The sequence below is a fragment of the Pristis pectinata genome, chromosome 22 (assembly GCF_009764475.1).
Source record: "Pristis pectinata isolate sPriPec2 chromosome 22, sPriPec2.1.pri, whole genome shotgun sequence".
In the NCBI taxonomy this organism is placed as follows: domain Eukaryota; kingdom Metazoa; phylum Chordata; class Chondrichthyes; order Rhinopristiformes; family Pristidae; genus Pristis; species Pristis pectinata.
Genome location: NC_067426.1, coordinates 26,146,498 through 26,165,102, shown reverse-complemented (window position 1 = coordinate 26,165,102; position 18,605 = coordinate 26,146,498). Strand labels below are relative to the sequence as shown.

Here is an 18,605-nt window from a genome sequence, read left to right as displayed (position 1 = left end):
AAAAAAATTGATTTGAATGTATAGGATTTCTTTCCTCAGAAAAATTAATTCTAACTGCGTGGATTTTATTTTTTAATTTTTTTAATGTTTGATATTTCATCTTTTGTCGTATTCCATGTATCAATCTTTGTCTTGTTCTTCATAACTTGTTTAGACAGGTTGTTGAAAATGAGAGCTTTTTAACTTTAGGCTTGCTGTATAATAATTCTTCAGTCAGATTCTTCAAACAGGTTCATGACCTTGGTCTTGCTGGAATCCACTGGAACTTGCGAGGTGATAAAAGTCGACAACTGACATCAGTAAAGGGCAAATTCACACCAACAGCCATCTGTGATTTAGTGGGCAGTTTCCTTTGAGCCACTGCTAGGTATTGCCACATCTCACCCTAGGAATACTAACCCAGCAAAATCCAAGCCAGTTACAAAGGATGTGAAGTTCCATTGTGGCAATGCAACTTGATGAACTGTTTTTGACCATCTGATCCATCTCTTTGAGTTCATAATTCTGATTTTTGCAGTGAATCTCTCCGTTTAAATCACCAAAGAGTTTGAAATTTCTGATTGCATTGTTTTTTTTTCTCTGCAGGTTAACAGGATTTCAACTTCCTCCTCCGATTGTGAGTTCTGGATCCGTTCTCACATTGTGGCTTCTCAGCGATTATGCAGTGAGTGCTCAAGGTTTCAGAGCGATCTATGAGGGTAGGTAGCTGTTTCTTGTTGGAAATATCTTCTTGGGTTCTTGTGCATTGTGTTGCTGCAAAGAAAATGTTAAAGTTAACTCAAAACATTATTGATGAGATATTACTGCTAAAATCAAGGTCTCATAATAATCACATTGAGGAACAGAAAAGGGATATTGAAGATTTATTTGTTGAATATTGAAAATAACGTTCATAGCTACTGATGGAATACAAGGAAAAGGTTCTCAAGTTGAATACAAATGTGGGAGTATGCCATGTTTTGGAAATTATACAGCACACTATTCAATATGTGCCTTTATAATTTTGTCACTATGGTGACAAAACAAATATGAAGGATGGCTCCAGATGCTGGAGTATAAATAGTAGAAACACAACTAGAAACCCAAAATATTAAGGGGAAAATTCCTGATTGTACCTCATAGAGAGGCTTGGGTAACATCCTAAGGTAAATATTGTTTTGAAATTTATATTTACCCAGGGAGTATAGCCGTTGATATTGCTAGTTATAAGAAGTTTTGTCATCATGTAGAATGAGCCACCAATTGGAAACATTTGCCAGTTACAAGGATCACACATTCTTCTGCCGTGTGATTAATGTGTTTGTTTAATATCACATTCTCACTCGTGTTAATGAAAATAAGTCCTATTGCTGGAAGTTGCTGGGAGGAAAAAAGTGAAAATTCACCTCGAGTCTTCGATGAGCTTTCCCGTAATTTCAATGTACACAATTTCTGCTTTCTCAATTAAGTTATGCACTTTGAAATGCCGTATTTTCTATTCTATATTTTAAGGGAGCAAAAGAATATAGAGGTTGAAGTTGGTTAATAATGCAAAATTTGCAAGGAGATCAACAAAGCAAGAGAAAGCTTTGAAAAACTCTATACATGTGCTGCAATAGAATATGAATACAACAAACACAGGAAAGTGTACAGCATCAATATCAGGATATGTCTTGATCTTAAACATGGACTACTTTGGCACAGTGAACTTAATCTTATTGTCATGTATTTGAACAAGTAAAAACAAGTATGAGTGTTTGTAAATTATTCCAGATTTTAAAATTAGATATTAATTCAGTATGACAAATGAAAATGAACAAATAAATGGATTATTTGAAAGAAATTAGCAAGAGTTTCTGAGATTTGAATCACACACCAACCATATGTTGCTTGATGTGTGACTCTCTTCACTTTGTTTCCCCCTGCCAGGTGCAGAGTTGACTCATCAGACATCTGATAATTAAAATTAATCATGGCTTAGCAAGGGAATTCAATAGCAAATAGATAATTTACAATGTTGCTATAGATAATGAACTAAAACTGAGAACATCTCAGATTTGCAACAAAAATGGGGCAGGAAAAAAATGGAGATGAATTTAGTAAGAATCAATCTAAAGCTCAAATGGGGTAGATTTACTCTTTTTTTAATCATAATTATAGATGTGCCTTATTTTTACAACTTCAGATGCAACTGAAAACAATTTATGAAATGTTTTTGTCACATGAATTTCATGAATACTTTAAAATATGAAATATATCCAATAGTAATTTTTTATACATATTCCAGTTTGGTTTATCTTTATGATTTATCATTAGATGTTAGATCTTTTACAACAGCCTAGTTGGAGTAGATTATGAGAAAGTGATACTCACTGGTAGACTGTTTCATCAACAGAGTATCAATAGCATTAACATTATTTAGTAGAGTTGTAAATGGTTGTGCAATAGTGGTTACTAATTCTTCAAGATGTGACTGGCATGATGTGACTTTCTCTCGTTGTTTATTACTAATTTTTTTTAAAAAGTGATGATTTGAATTGAATGAGTTTGTTGATTAAAGGCTATACTAATTCATTTTCAGTCAAATATTTCAAATGGAAGCCAATACATTTACGAAAGATGCCACAATTTGTAGAAAAGTGACGTGAATAAGACTTTTGGTGGAATTTATGCTTTTCACAGAACTGCTGAGAAGATAAACTGAAGACTAAAAACATGCTTGTTTTGCAATTGAAATGTGATGTAGATGAGAGTCTGAAACCGCAGATATACTTGCAATGTACCCCTATCATTTGGCTGCAATTTGCTCACTACTGACACAGCAAGGAAAATTCTCTTTGTTATATTTTATTCCTATATCTGCATCAGAGAGATGCAGGTTAACGACGTTTGAGTAGAGAAAATGCTATGATCTATTATTAGTGTGGGCGGTAAGTGGGTACTTTGAAGTCCATGGAGTGTTTGTGCAAATTCAAGGCAGATCTATGAAAGACAAAATACTGTATGTTTGTCAATGCTGTTAAATTTTAGAGTTTTAACTTGTGATGTTGATGAGCAATCAATAGATGTACTGTATGGTGAATTTCCGACAAAAACACATTCAATAAGGAACTTCATCAAAAGTAACTGGAAAGTAAAACATTTCATGAGATTAATGGTTAATATATTTGAATGGATTGATGGTTAGTTTGTGTTTAGAATCAGATTAGAAATGAATGGTTCCCTTTATAGTCTTACTCTCTGACTTTTTCTGATGAGATTTTTAGCGATTTTAGTTTTTGTTTGGAAGCGTTCCTCTTGTTCACTCTAAGTAGTGTGATACTACAAGGGCTAGTGAAAGACCCTCCTTAATCAATAAATTATAGTATTTAGTTAGTTGTGATGACTGAGTGTTATTGTATAATAATGACGATGCTAGAAAACTAGGTGAGTAAGTAACTTGTGCAAAACAATATTAAATATAAATGAGAGAATGTGGCATATGCAATATAACATGGAAGAACATGAATTTATCCACTTTGATAAGTACATTGGTCTTTATTACAGTACAAATAGATCAGAATATAAGAATACAAGTGTAAAGTTCATTGAAATCAACAGAGCTCAATTTTATAAACATATATCACATGTTTAGCAACAGAGAACAAATTCATACCCCAAGAAGTTTGCAAGAAGTAGGGGTCCAGCACACTCTGAATACTGTATACAGTTTTTCTCTAATCCTCTCATGATTTCCCTCAGGGAATGTTCAGTGAGGGTCCACTAAACTGAATTTCCAGATAAAGAGGTTATCCTCTGAGAAGAGTTGTAGTTTAAGCCATTACTGCTAAGAGTTTTGAAGCATGAAAGTGAAAGAGCAGGAAATTGCTGCACATATTCTCAGTTGGATGCTGGTTAAAGTTTCGATTTCTGGTGTCCACAACCAGGATATCACAGTGTCAGAATAAGAGGCTGGATATTGAGCACTGAGGAGAGGAAATCTTTTTCTGTCGATGACAGATGTCATTAGAGTTTAGGGTACCGAGGGAATTAAAGTTCATGGGATGATGATGGAAGGTGCACTTCAGGCAGAAGACCAACCAGAAACCTGTTGAATGGTGGAAGAGACTCAAAGGGAGGAATAATCTTCTGCTGCTCATATCCACTGCATGTTAATCGTCCCAGCTCCACAACCCTTTGGCTAATCTGCATACCACCAATTCTGCTAACTAGATTATCCTTGATGTTAATGTTCCACTGTTGCTGGCGACACCTTCATCTGCAAAGGCCTGATGTTCTGGAATTTCCTTCTCTCTCCTACCCTTTCAGGTGTTCCTTAAAACTTGCTTGGTTGTCTACCCAAATATTTCCTAATGCAGTTTAATGTCAAATCTGTTTGGTTAGTGCTCTTGGGAGGTATCATGGGATGTTTCATTGCATCCAAAATACAATTTGCCGTTTTTCTTGTTGATCTTCTGTAAAACTTTGAGAGAGCCTTTCATTAGGACTATTTTCAGAAATCATATTGATTCAATGAATTATGATTATTGATGCTCCCTTGTCTTACTTTAACCAATCTTGGAATGTTCTGATTAGAATTTTTTTTTAGAAGCTGAGAATGAGTTGGGGGAATAGCTGAATCTGATATTGGAAATTTATCCTTGGTAATAAGGACCATTGCTAAAATGTCGGTGAAAGGGTAGCAAATGTAAAACATTATAAAATGCAAATAACATACTGGATCCAGACAATTAAAATTGTTCAGCAGAATCAAACTTGTTGGACAATTACAATGATCTCTTGGTGAGTTCCCTGCACTACAGCTGGTAATTGAAGTTACTTTCTATGAGGCAATTAAAGTGTGAATTTTGGCAGTAATATTTTATGATGCACAGTTAAGTTTTTTTTTAAATGTAGAAGTACATGGAGTATACTGATTATAATATTTGATTTATCTTCAAGTATTTATCATAAATGTTGACACTTAATTTTAATAATGTATACACTGCAATGTGCTGCTTCTTATTTTCAGGCTTGAAATGGTCACATTTTGTTCAGAGATATTCAAGCATCAAAGTCGTACCAGCAGACGGGTGGGTTGCCAAAGTAATTCCTCTACAGAAAGAGAGAAGAGACAAACCAAAAAAACTAGACTAATGGCCAGTCGACCAGTTTCTAGTTGTAGTATTGAACAAAATTAATATTCACCTAAAAGCATGTTAAGGGTTTACTTTAGTTAAGGATTTATAATGACAAGTAATGACAGACAAATTTAATTAAAGTGTCTGGAGCAGATAATGGAACCTGCTAATGAAAGAAATTTAGAGGATGTTGTGAATGTGAATTTTCAAAGGCAGTTGATAGGGTGCCAGATATGGCACAATTAGGGATGTGATTAACTGCAACAACCTGCAACTTTGTGAGTTGTAGACAGATTGGAAGATTGATCATACCGATGTCAGTTGAGATTTAATGAAGTTAAAATGTGAGGTGATATATTTTGGGAGGAAGAATGAGGACAGGAAATATAAATTAAATGATACAATGGTAAAATTGTAGGAGAGCAGAGGGACAGGGGTTCAGACACAAATCTTTGAAATGGGAGGACAAGTTGATAAAGCCTAGGTGTTATAAATACAGCAATTGAGTAGAAAGGCCATGAAATGAAGGTAAATCTGTACAAATCATTGGTTAGGCTACAGATGGAATATTGAACAGCTTATTTTAGGAAGAATAACAAGAGTATTTAAAATAATCTGATTTCTTTTTGCAATGCACTTGGATAAGTGCATGGATGGGAAAGTTTTGGAGTGATATGGGCCAAGCGTGGGCAAATGGGGCTAGCTTAGGTGTGCATCTTGATTGGCATGGACGAGTTGGGCTGAAGGGCCTGTTTCTGTGCTGTATTACTCTCTGATTCTAAGTGGGTGCTTGGGATTTTGAAGCAAGGTGGAATAATATTCTTACAAATGATCAGCAATTAATTAGATCCAAATATAATAATAAATGTGAAAGGAATTTGAGTTTCATGAAAAAAACATATACAGTAAAGAGCTAAAGTAAATAAATAACCTTTTAAACCAAATGATGAGAAAACTTGCCCACTATTGTTGCATTATATGGAACTTCTGAATGCTTTGTGCATCCTGGTTACTATTGTGTGGAACATGTGACTCAAATTCAAGTTCTGGAATTCGACACTGAGAGGAGGAAAGAGTCTCCAGAGGGCATCTGGGTTGATGATTTCCCAAAGCATGTGTTCCAGGTAGTGGATCTGCAGCTGCTCCTGTGAGTCTAGGAGGAGAGTTATCATTGGCTGTCCAGCAGGGTAGGAAGAGACGGATATTACAGGAACTATCCAGGAAGGTGTGCCTGTCGATTTGGTTTCCGTTGTTGAATACCCACAAGATACAGGAGCGGAATTAGGCCATTTAGCCCTTTGAGTCTGCTCTGCCGTTCAATCATGACTGATTTATTTTTCCCTCTCAACCCCATTCTCCTGCCTTCTCCCCGTAACCTTTGACGCCCTTACTAATCAAAAACCTATCAACCTCCGCTTTAAATATACCCAATGACTTGACCTCCACAGCCATCTGTGGCAACAAATTCCACAGACTCACCACCCTCTGGCTAAAGAAATTCCTCCTCATCTCTGTTCTAAAGGGACGTCCTTCTATTTCTGAGGTTGTGCCCTCTGGTCCTTGACTCTCCCACTACTGGAAACATCCTCTCCACGCCCACTCTATCCAGGCCTTTCAGTAGGTTTCAATGAAATCCAACCCCCATCCTTCTAAACTCCAGCGAGTACAGGCCTGGAGCCATCAAATGCTCCTCATACATTAACCCTTTCATTCCTGGGATCATTCTGGTAAACTTCCTCTGGACCCTCTCAAATGCCAGCACATCCTTCCTTGGATATGGGGCCCAAAACTGCTCACAATACTCCAAATGTGGTCTGACCAATGCCTTATAAAGCCTCAGCATTACATACTTGCTTTTATATTCTAGTCCTCTTGAAATGAATGCTAACGTTGCATTTGCCTTCCTTACTACCGAATCAGTCCGCAAGTTAACCTTTAGAGAATCCTGCACGAGGACTCCCAAGTCCCTCCGCACCTCTGATTTCTGAATTTGCACCCCATTTAAAAAATAGTCTATGCCTTTATTCCTTCTACCAAAGTTCATGACCGTACACTTCCCTACGCTGTATTCCACCTGCCATTTCTTTGCCCATTCTCCCAACCTGTCCAAGTCCTTCCGCAGACTCCCTGCTTCCTCAACACCACCTGCCCCTCCACCTATCTTTGTATCGTCCGCAAACCTGGCCACAAAGCCCTCAATTCCGTCATCCAGATCATTAACATTTGACATGAAAAGTAGTGGACCAAACACTGACCCCTGTGGAGGAAATGTGATACAAACTGAAATGCATTTAGAGTTCATGAGAGTAAATATCAAATGTGGTAAATAAGGTTGGTGAATTTCAGGAAAGAGGAGAATCATGGAATTAAGGTATTGGCATTAAACAAGGGGGGAATAGAAATGTGAAATGTTCGGGAAGGATAAATGAAGGGGATGGTAGTACTGATCACAGACAACATTGTAACTCAACCAAGTCAGCTAATTAAATACTGGCCCATTGAGGCTGGGTATCTGCAGGGCATGCCTCAGATCCTGCCACTTCATGGTCCATCCATGACCTGCAGAGCAAATGTGAGGAATGTGATGGAATGCACATCATGATCACTGGGTCTAATTCCCGGAATTCCATGCCCAGTAATGCTGTGGAGTCTCTTCAACAAAAGGAATGCAGCAATTCAAGAAGGTGCTTCGCCACCACCTTCTCAAGGGCAGCTCAGGAGGGACATTAAATCACGTTCTGTAAAATGAGTAAATTGAAAAAGCAGTGAAAGGCAGACGTACTCGCGGATTGACTAAACGGAAACCATTTCAGGTGCCATTATACAATGATATGTATGCTGTATGCACCAAGAACTGAGAGGGGTGTCGGGATTTCGGCTCAGCGACGATAAAGGAATAGTGATATATTTCCAAGTCAGAATGATGTGTGACTTGGAGGGAAACCTGCTGGTTATAGTGTTGCAAATGCTTGCAGCTCCTGTCCTTCTTGGTGGGAGATGAATCAGTGTGAGAGATGTTGGAGAAGCCTGGGCAAGTAACTGCATTGCATTTCAGATGATACACATTACAGTCATGGTACAACAATGCCATAGAGAATGAATCTTTAGCGGGATAGACAGGGTGCCAATCAAGTGGGATGCTCAGTTCTGGATGGTGTCAAGCTTCCTGATCATTGATTATCCAGGTTAATAGAGACTATTCCATCAGATGCCAGAATTTTTCCCTGTAGATTGTGGATGGGCCTTGGGATGGAAGGATTTGAGTCACTTGCTGCAGACATTGCAGAAAAGTACAAAAACTACAGAGTATTGATAATGGGTGATACAAAAGCAAAATGGTGCAGATGTTGGAAATCTAAAAGGAGAAACCGAGAATGCTGGATATACTCAACAGGTTGGGCAGCATTTGCAGAGGGAGAGAGAGTGAACAATTAAGTTGGATGACCATTTCATCAGAACATAACAGATGAACTGAATTTCCCTGATATAAATAAGGGAAATAATGATGCCAAATGAAAAGAAGGAAAGGAATTCTGAAGTGATTACAAGAGAACTTTATTCAAGTTCAAGTTATTTTTTGTCATGGGCAAACATACCCAGGGTATAAATGCTCTGAAAATTATTTTATTTTGCAACAGAACAGTACATTGCAAACGTGACAAACATAAACTAACATAAATTTAAATTAACATTGGTTGGTATGTTTCCATTCCAATAAGACAGGATCTAATTCTGGTGTTATTTCAATCGGAGAGCATTTGGGGAGGAGTGATCAGATGTGTTGATCATGGCCCAGACCTCGTTGTTGCTGCCTGCACTAGCTCACATTCGCAATAATTTTATTGCATCTGCAAATCTCCCAACAACATTACCAGCATTGCCACTGCAGCCCTTCCATCAGACTTTCCCACAGACTTCCCCAATGGCCTTTTCATTGTATCCAAATATCAGTGATTAGAGATGATTGAAAAACAAATCTTAACATTACAATGTATTAAAAATGGAAAATGACAAATTTATCTAAAAATACAAGACTAACATTTATTATGGGACGGTAGTGTAGCGGTTAGCGCAACGCTATTACAGCGCCAGCAATCAGAGTTCAATTCCCACTGCTGTCTGTAAGGAGCTTTATGTCTGTTACATAACGTTACTCTGATAAAAAGCACACCTTACACGCGATGGTGCCACTGCTTTCCAGGCAATCACAAGAAAATAGGAGCAGGAGAAGGTCACCAGGCTCCTCAAGCCTGCCCTGCCATTCAATATCACGGTAGTGTAGTGGGTAGCGTAACGCTATTACAGTGCCAGCAACCCAGGTTCAATTCCTGTCGCAGTCTATAAGGAGTGTGTGCGTTCTCCCCGTGTCTGCGTGGGTTTCCTCCGGGTGCTCCGGTTTCCTCCCACGTTCCAAAGACGTATGGATTAGTAGGTTAACGTGGGTGTAATTGGGCAGTGCGGGCTTGTTGGGCCAGAAGGGCCTGTTACCATGCTGTATAAATAAAGATTAAAGTTTTAAAAAATTAATGCATAAAAATAAATGGAAACAAAGGAGAGGTCTTCAAACTTAGCTGACCTTCTCAATGATGATCAGCAATCAAATGGATGGCACTATGTTACATGCAGCAGTTGTAGTCAATATGAAGATGAGGGGGCTGGATACAGATGTGCAAGCACCCGACTGGAGTGTGTTACCAACATCTGCACTGCAGCGCACAGCTGCAGACGTCCAGAACAGGCTGCTCTGCACTGTGTAGCCCACTGATGGCTTGTTACAGATCCACTGGTTAAATATCGGCACTCTCCTGTCTGCCATCATTCACCTTGTGGTACTTATGAAATGACGTGGCAAAATCAAATATTTAATTGCAGCTGGGCTAATTTCACTGAGTTGTATGGGGATAAGATGGATTGAAATCAGTGTTTGATGGTTAATACAAAATGGTGAAATTGAAAGCTGTCAAAGGGGAGATAAATATATACTGACTGGACATATTCATACAAGGAGAAGACAAAGCACAGTCCAAAGAATTCTGGATGACAAAAGATTTAATGCTTAAAATGAAACACTAAAAGCAAATTTATGGTTAATGTCAGATCCATAATTCAGCAGAGAACTAAGCTGAATACAATAAGTGCAGTGGAACAATGGAAGAGATAATGAAAGGGACAAAGGGAATGCGTGAGCGTAGATTAATGGGCAATAAAGAAATAATCCTGAAGTAATATATAAGCATTAAGTGAGAGGGAAAGACAGAGGAGGGTGAGGTGGATTCGAGTCCAAAAAAGTGACAGAGACGTCCCTGAGTTACGAAGTCGGAAGAGTGCATCTGAATTCTCTGAGGAAGTGGATGCTGCCAATGTCACAGTAAAGGAGGCAGCAGAAGAGAAATCAGAAAGGATGAGATTAAATAAATAGAGGACACCAAAAGAGTTTGGCAAAACTCCAAGTAGGATATCATCTGATCCAAATATGATATATCCTACGATTGCTGTGGGAATTAAATCTGTACTTTTCAAAGGCTTTGTTTGGAATCCTCCATTCGGCCTTTTGCGTGCAGGAATCTGTGGACCACAAAAGCAATATTGCTCTTCAGAAAAAGGGTGCAGGGTTGAACATGGCAGGATTGGCCAGTTGGCAAAATATGGGGAGCTTTCAGAGGCATAAATCTAGCACAGAAATTTGCGTCGAGAAAAATATGGGACAATAAATGAAAGCTTGCACAGATTTATTGAAGGTAAGTTTTGTTTAAAACACTTACATTTTTTTTGAACTAATTCAGGATGATTGGAATCCAACTGATTATATGGACATTCGTGACCCTCAGATATTATTATATTTTTAGCTTTTTTGCAAAATTGAAGGCCATAGGATAAATGATGATGTAGTTGTGCGGGAGAATGAAATTGGCTGAGAGAGAATGTGGAGGGCAGTGGTAATTAGTTGCTTTCTGATCGAAAGAAGTGTGCTGTATTATGTCCCAAGTCTTTTGACTTGTATATTAATGATGCAGTCTTGGGTGTGCAGGGCATAACTTCAAAGTTTTCCAATGAGACATTAGTCACTGATGTTATGATCAGAGAGGAAGTTCTAGTCAACAGTTGAAACAAGTCGGCAAGCAGCAGAAGAAATTTGACAGAGAGAAGTGATTCATTTTGGCCAGAGGAACAGTTCTGTAAACCTTAATGACTGAAGGATATGTAGTGACTTGTCAGAAAGAATATTGGATGCAGAAACGTCGACGTTTTAATTAATGGAATGAATGCTTCATGGTCATGGTGTGGCAGTAAGGAGTTGGGAGAAAGTGAATGGAAAAGACTTCCCTCTGCTGAAAAAATTCCTCTAAAAACAGTGATTGAAAGTACAAAAAATGCAGGAAATGCAATTCTTTGTCATTCTCCTTGAATGCATTTGTGATCAAATGAAATTTAAGCAAGAATTTTGTGGAACTACATCAAACCCCTCAGTGTGGTTCCGAAAGTGCATTCTTTGATTACTTCAGACTTATTTTCTATACTTATCTCTCTTTTAATCCTTCATGACAAGCTCTTTCATATTTACAGAATCTGCAATCATGGGAGTCACTTAAGAAGACACAGCTTTCCCTTGCCATTACTACACTTAATTCCATGATCATCACTGGAACAACTGAGGCATTTTTTTTAATCACAAAGACCCAAAGCTATCCAATTTGACTTGCACCATAACCTTTAAACATTAGTTATTAATTCTATCTCATGTTCTAATGAGCTCAAATTGAATCAATGTCCTGGTTAATCTGAACCAAGCTGAAAATCTTCACTATTATTCCAATGATAAGAACTGTGACCATTATCTCTGGGGTATTTCCTACCAATGTTCCACCAACACTGCAGAAAGTGATTATTCAGGGATCCATAAGGACATTAGAAATAAAAACACCAGTTGCCCATTCAACCCCACATGCCTGCTCCACCATTCAATAAGATCGTGACTGATCTTTCAACTGTGCCAAACCCATATCCCCAATCTCTTAAAAAAAAGTCTAACAAATCTCTTCCTTGAATATACTCAATGACTAAGCCTCAACTGTCTTAGAGAGTGAATTTCAATGACACACCATCCTTTGGGTGAAGAAACTTCTTCTCACCTCAGTCCTGAATAGTCAACTCCTTATTTTTGGATTCCATAGCATCCCAGTCAGGTAAAACATTAACTCTTCATCTACCATGTCCAGCCCCTTAAGAATTTTGTAAGTTTCAATAGGATCATCTCTCATTCTTCTAAACTCTAGACAGCATGGAACCAGTCTTTTAAATGCTTCCTCATATGACAAACCAACCAGCTCATGAATGAAGCTGGTGAACCTTCACTGCACTAGAGGGCTGATACTATATTCCTATGCAGTTCCATCAAAGCTTTATATAAGTGACAATATCTTGCTTCACTCTTGTACTGAAATCCTCTTGCAATAAAGGCCAACATAACCTGAGACTTCCTAAGTGCTTGCAATTAACTTTCAGGAATTCCCTTGCAAGGTTACCCTAGGTCCTTTCAATCTTTTACTGTTTAAAAAATACACCGTCTTTCTATCTTTTTCTACCAAAATAGATAACCTCATATTATCCCACATTATACTTCATCTACCAGGTTTTTGCCCATTATCTTGGCCTATCTAAAAGTCCCTGAAGCACCTCTGCACCCTCCTCAGACCCCAGAATACCGCTTCAGCTGACCTGGATACACTACACAGTAGTGTGCGCTGTAAGGAGGATTCATTCCTTCGAAGTCTGTTGGATTCTCAAACTCATCCTCAACTCAGTTTTGTTGGTTTAGTCTGCAGGGAATAGACTTCCCATTCCAGTTTACTAATCCCTCCATAAATTTGCTTTGGCCTGTTTCTGCAATTATTGACTTCAGAATCTGCAAGCTGAATGCAGTTTTCTGTACCTGGTCTTCATCTGCTCCCTTGAGGCTTTATTCATCAGAGTCGTAATTAATCCCTAAACCTGTGGTTGTACTATTTCTCCTTCAAAATCTTTTCGAGACTTTGCTGTTCAACTACTTTGTCATCCTCTTCTCGTTACATCCTTAAGATATCAAATGTAGCCAAAATGAAACATTTTACAGCTAAGATATCAGATCCCTCTTTAGAATGTAATAACGTTGGTCAGAAATATGCCACAGTAGTTCATAAAGTAACTTGAAGTATCACATCTGTTCAATTATTGTACAGAGACATTCTGTTTTCTGCTAATTTGTTTCAAATGAAATTTTAAATGAGAATGCTGACTTTTCCATATATCTGGACAGAGCAGCAATTTTTTTTATTTCCTCACTAAAATCAATTGTGTTAAAGTGATATGTTAATCTTGAGATAAAAATAGTTTCATAAAATTTCACAGTGAGCAGGTGGAAGGACCATCTGTAGCAAGTGACAGTATAAAATACTTGGTATGTTTATATATGCACTGTAAAATTGATGTTCATTGCAAAATGGTATTTTTTTTAACCATCATATCAAATCATGATGGCTTGGTTTGCAGAAATCTTTCTACAAAAGTGTATGTATTATTTATATGATATTTAGTGCTGTGGTATCTAGAGTAGGAGTTTCCAGAAAAAAATTACGAACATTTCCAGTACACGATGAGAATTATGACTGTTAAATTTGTTCCGGTGCCAATATTTGTCCATTTCTATTGGATTTGAGCTGCAGGCAGATTTCAACATGTTATAATCACTGTTGCTCTTTATCAGTGGCTTTTGTCCTCATGATTTCCTTCTCTTCTTATATATGCAGTGAAACTGTCACTTACTTCTATTTGGGTCCATAATTGTCACAAAAGATGTGCAAATTATCATGCAGATAACTGAAATTAGATACTAGCCATCTACTCCTTGCTCCTGCTCTATCATTCAATAAGTCGTACCTGATCAGTATCTCAGTGCCTTTTATCCAATATTCTCTGTCCTTTAACACCATTATGAACAAAAATCTATTGATGTCGTTCATGAAAATGTCGATTGACCCAGCATCCTGTCTTTTGAGAGAACTGGATTTCCAGATATTGTGTATTTAATAAAAGAAATGTGTTCTGATTTCAATGTAAAATGAACTAGTTCTGATTTTAGTATTATTTTCATTTGTTCTCGATTCTTCATCAACTAAATTCAAGGGAATATAATTCAGTTTATGGAAACTATTCTTGCAAATTGGCCTTAAAACCCAGTATCTTTTTGGTGAGCCTGCATGCCAGCCACATATTCTTCTTAATGTTTAAGGCTCTGTGTATGAAGCATCAGCCTCCTGATTTTTGAATTCAATCTCCTTGATCTAAATGCCAACTTTCCATTAGCCATTATGATGATTGTCATCCCTTTTGATGACTTGTCTAACTCTGCTCAGATATTTTTTATTGTGTTTGTGGTCTGAATGTCTGCTCTTTGTGCTCATTCATTGATTTTTACATTGTTACCACTAACTGTTGTTCATTTTAGAAGTATTTGCCAGGATATACATCACATAATTCTTGTATGAATCTTTGGAAACTTAAATAGTAAGTGAAAGGTGATAATCTGTTGGGAAAAAAAACTATTTGCATGCTTTATTATGTACTCAAATAACATGTTTGAAAATAATATACTGAGGACCACACATTTATAGAAAATAACCCATCAGGTTCCATTGCTTAAGAGTTACCTCAGTGTTATCGTCTAACATATGTAAATTAATAACCACATGTCTTTTAGCCACTGGTCTATTGCTCATTGTAATACTTTCTTTAAGTATTGCCTGTACACTCTCATCCTGCTACTGTTGATGTGAACTCTCAAAATGTGCCAGATGTGCTCACTATCAATGTTAACCTCACCAGCACCAACAAAAATTATACAAAATAACAATAAGTGCACAAATCTGCCATTGTGCTCCTTAAGCCGACTCTGCTTTTCAGTCGGTTTATGGCTGGTCTCCTCAATACATTCAATTGGCTGCCCTTTCTCTGTCTTTGGATTACTTGAGTACCTGTCTCTAAAAAAAATTTTACAATCCCAGTACTGAGTAATTTCCATGGTCAATAATTTCACAGTTGTCTGGTGCAGAGAATCTGAAAAGATTCACCTCCTCATTTACTCTCAGCTTCATTATAAATGACATAGTCACTATCCTAAGACTACACTCCAGACTCACTGACCAATGAGACCAATTCCCATTCCTCCAAAGTTCAGGCAATTTTCAGTATTTCCTCAGAGCATCACTGGATTGAGTACTGGGAAAGGAGTGATTCCTCTTGTTCCAAATTAAACTTGAGTAAGTCTTTTCTTTAACCTATTGAAGTCAAATCTGTCTTTATCTGGGTAGGGAGTCTAAAACTGTCCATGCTACCATAGGTGTACTCTCACCAAAGCCATGGATAATGGCAGAAAGGCTTCTCTACTCTTGAACATTCATACTCCTTGAAATAAATGCTAACATATTCATTCTTTCCTTAGTTGTGCACTGAACCTACTTGCTTGTAATTCAATTTTATGACATGTACCTTGTCTGACTATTCTTAAAATATTCAGTTTTTATATCCTTCCCGACAATTGCAAACTCCATACTTTGCATTCTTATTTGACATTCTCTTGACCATTTATGACCTCTTTGTGTCCTCGCAGCTTAAAATCTATCTGGCTTTCTCACAAAAGTGATGTGCAAAAGTATTTAAGAAGTATCCAGATGAGCACTTGAATTGCCTTGGCCTAGAAAGCTATCGGACACCTGCTGAAATTTGGGATTAATATGAATGGGTGCCCACTGGTTGGCATGGCTTGTTTCCATGCTGTATGACTCTATGACCTTCCAAAAGCTATCCCCAAAAGAGCGTCTTACCACCTTCGCTTCACATTCAATGGTGACACAAGAGATTCTTCAGGTGCTGGAATCTGGAGCAACACACACAAAGTGCTGGAGGAACTCAGCAGGTCAGGCAGCATCGATGGAGAGAAATAAACAGTTGATGTTACTGCTTTTGGTAAATATACCGCCATCAATATCCTGGGGTTAGCATCTACCAGAAATATATCAACAGCAATTATTTTACTCTCTTGCTGAAGGGTTAAGGTCTAAGGCCAGACATTCTGACTCACTACCTGACTCCTTAAAGCCTTCCACAATCTACAAGACACGGCATCTACAAAACATGTTGAAATAATCACCATATTACAGGGCAAGTGTCAAAGTACTCAACAAAATCAATGACATCCAGGCCAAGCATCCTACTTGATGGGTATTCCATCTTCCTCCTCAACTTTCAACTTTACCATCATGGTTACACAATGATTACACTTCAGACCATCCAGCAGCTCCTTGAATTCATGTCTCAAACCCACAATTTCTACTGTTAGAAAGGGAAGGGAGCATGACCTTCCTGTAACTTTCCCATCAAATCACAAATCATCTGGACCATAGCATTGCTGATCCTTTATTGATGCTGAGTCATTGTACCTTTCTAACAACATTGTTGAAGTGACATCAATACCTGAACAAAGTTGGTTTCCCAGCATGGGTTTTTTTTGCCTCCTATTGTGGAGATGTTGTTTTATAATGTTTCTGTTTCCTTAATCCCAATTATACTTTCACTATCTGTGAAATTCTTCTCATTTATATCCATGTAAGTTCCTTTGATCTGTTTCTATATGTTTTACCATTTTACTCCTATTCTGTATTCTCTTGTTTGGTTAGGCTCTGGCAGTTTCAAAATCTTGAAAATCTTTCCAATCTTGAGATGTGCTGGTCATGTTTTTCCCAAATTCTCAAATTAGCTTTAGTTGGAACACTTTGTCATGGAGTTGCAATTTCCTGAAAGGAATGTATATTCATTGAGAAGTATGAATTGTTTCTTTAAATGTTTCCCATTGTGAATCGACCATTGTATCTTTGAATTTCCTCATCTAATAGACAACTGTTTCTTCATATTAAGATAATTTTCCTTGGTTTAATTTAAGACTCTTCTTTCAGAATTAATTACATTACTCTCAGAGTTACATATTGAGGTTATCATATTATGATCACTCTTCCCCAGAGGATCTTTTTTACTATCATTGCTAATTAACCCAGTCTTATTGCACAAAAAATAATTTAGATAGATGCAATTGACAAAATATTAGCAGCTTAAAGCAGAAGTCCGAGGATTAATGAATATTTGATTACGTTTTGTAAACTCATTCACGATTGTTGGGAATATTGAATAGATTGTGTTTTACATGGCATTGTATTTCTCAGCAATCTTTAAACAGATTACTCAGACTATGAGATACAATACTTGGCTTGTCAAATTTTCCTGCCATAAACAAATTTAAATTCAAAGTTACGAAGAAGGATACATACTGTACATGCTATTAATTAAATTAACTCTATCTTGCCAAATCAGCAAGGACGTGCAGCTAAGCAGGATTACTAATTGGTTACAGTATCAGAGTTTAAATTTGGGAAGGATTAATTGATGTGAATTCATTTAGTCAGAGCTACCTAATAGTGTGAAAAGCAGATCATAAATAGAGAGAATTGGGTACTCAATAACTCATAGCCTCTGTGAGTTCCCGTAAATCAACATGAATTATAGCATCATAAAAGTCTGAGATTATTGCAGTCAGTCAGTTATTTTAGACAAAGTCCCTGGATATTTCTTAAGTTAACAGTATTAAATAGGCATTTTATAACATTTCTGAGTGTGTGTGTGTGTGGCTTGTAATCCTTCTCCTCTGATGAGGTGGCTGAGCTGAGCGGCATCCATCACTACGGATCCCCACCACCTGGAATATGCCCTCTTCACATTACTACCATCGGGGAAGAGGTACAGGAGCCTGAAGACCCACACTCAATGTTTCAGGAACAGCTTCTTCCCTTCCGCCATCAGATTTCTGAATGGTCCACGAGCACTACCTCATTGTTCCTCTTTTGCACTATTTATTTATTTTTGTAATTTATAGTAATTCTTATGTCTTTACATTTTTTGCTGCCACAACACAACAAATTTTGAGACATATGTCAGTGATAATAAACCTGTTTCTGATTCTGATCTCTTTCTTTCCCTGGCAATACTGGCATTTACCACTGGAATAAATTGTCAATAAACTCCACATATTAATGCTATGAGTTCCATTCAGATCTTTGCTTTCATCTGATTCCACCCTTATTGATCATCGATCACTTCCAAATAAACAACACTGGCTGTTGCTTAACTGTATGCATGTAACTAGCTTTATAGCTTAACTATTAGTGAAGATCACATCGATATCTTTAGAAGGTATCTTGCTACATTCATCATGTTTCTTCCATTCTTTTGTAAGAATTTTTACCAAGAAGATAGCTGAAAATTAACAAAGATAAAGGAGAATTCTGATTGTGCTGTTACTCACTGTAGACACCAGTCTCTTTTACGATTTTAACTTCACATAGAAGTTAATACATTCAGTCAGCGTGATGAGTACCAGACTGGTTCTGCGCTCCTTCATGGATGGTCATGAACAGATGTGGATTC

General features: G+C 37.5%; 1 protein-coding gene across 1 annotated transcript in view; it reads left to right on the top strand.

Moving 5' to 3' along the window:
- Positions 1 to 18,605, top strand: part of LOC127581617 (CUB and sushi domain-containing protein 1-like) — a 1,418,367-nt gene that overhangs the window by 229,258 nt on the left and 1,170,504 nt on the right. The window contains 1 exon segment of the mRNA XM_052036133.1: positions 586 to 698. Within this exon segment, the coding sequence (XP_051892093.1) occupies positions 586 to 698 (113 nt within the window).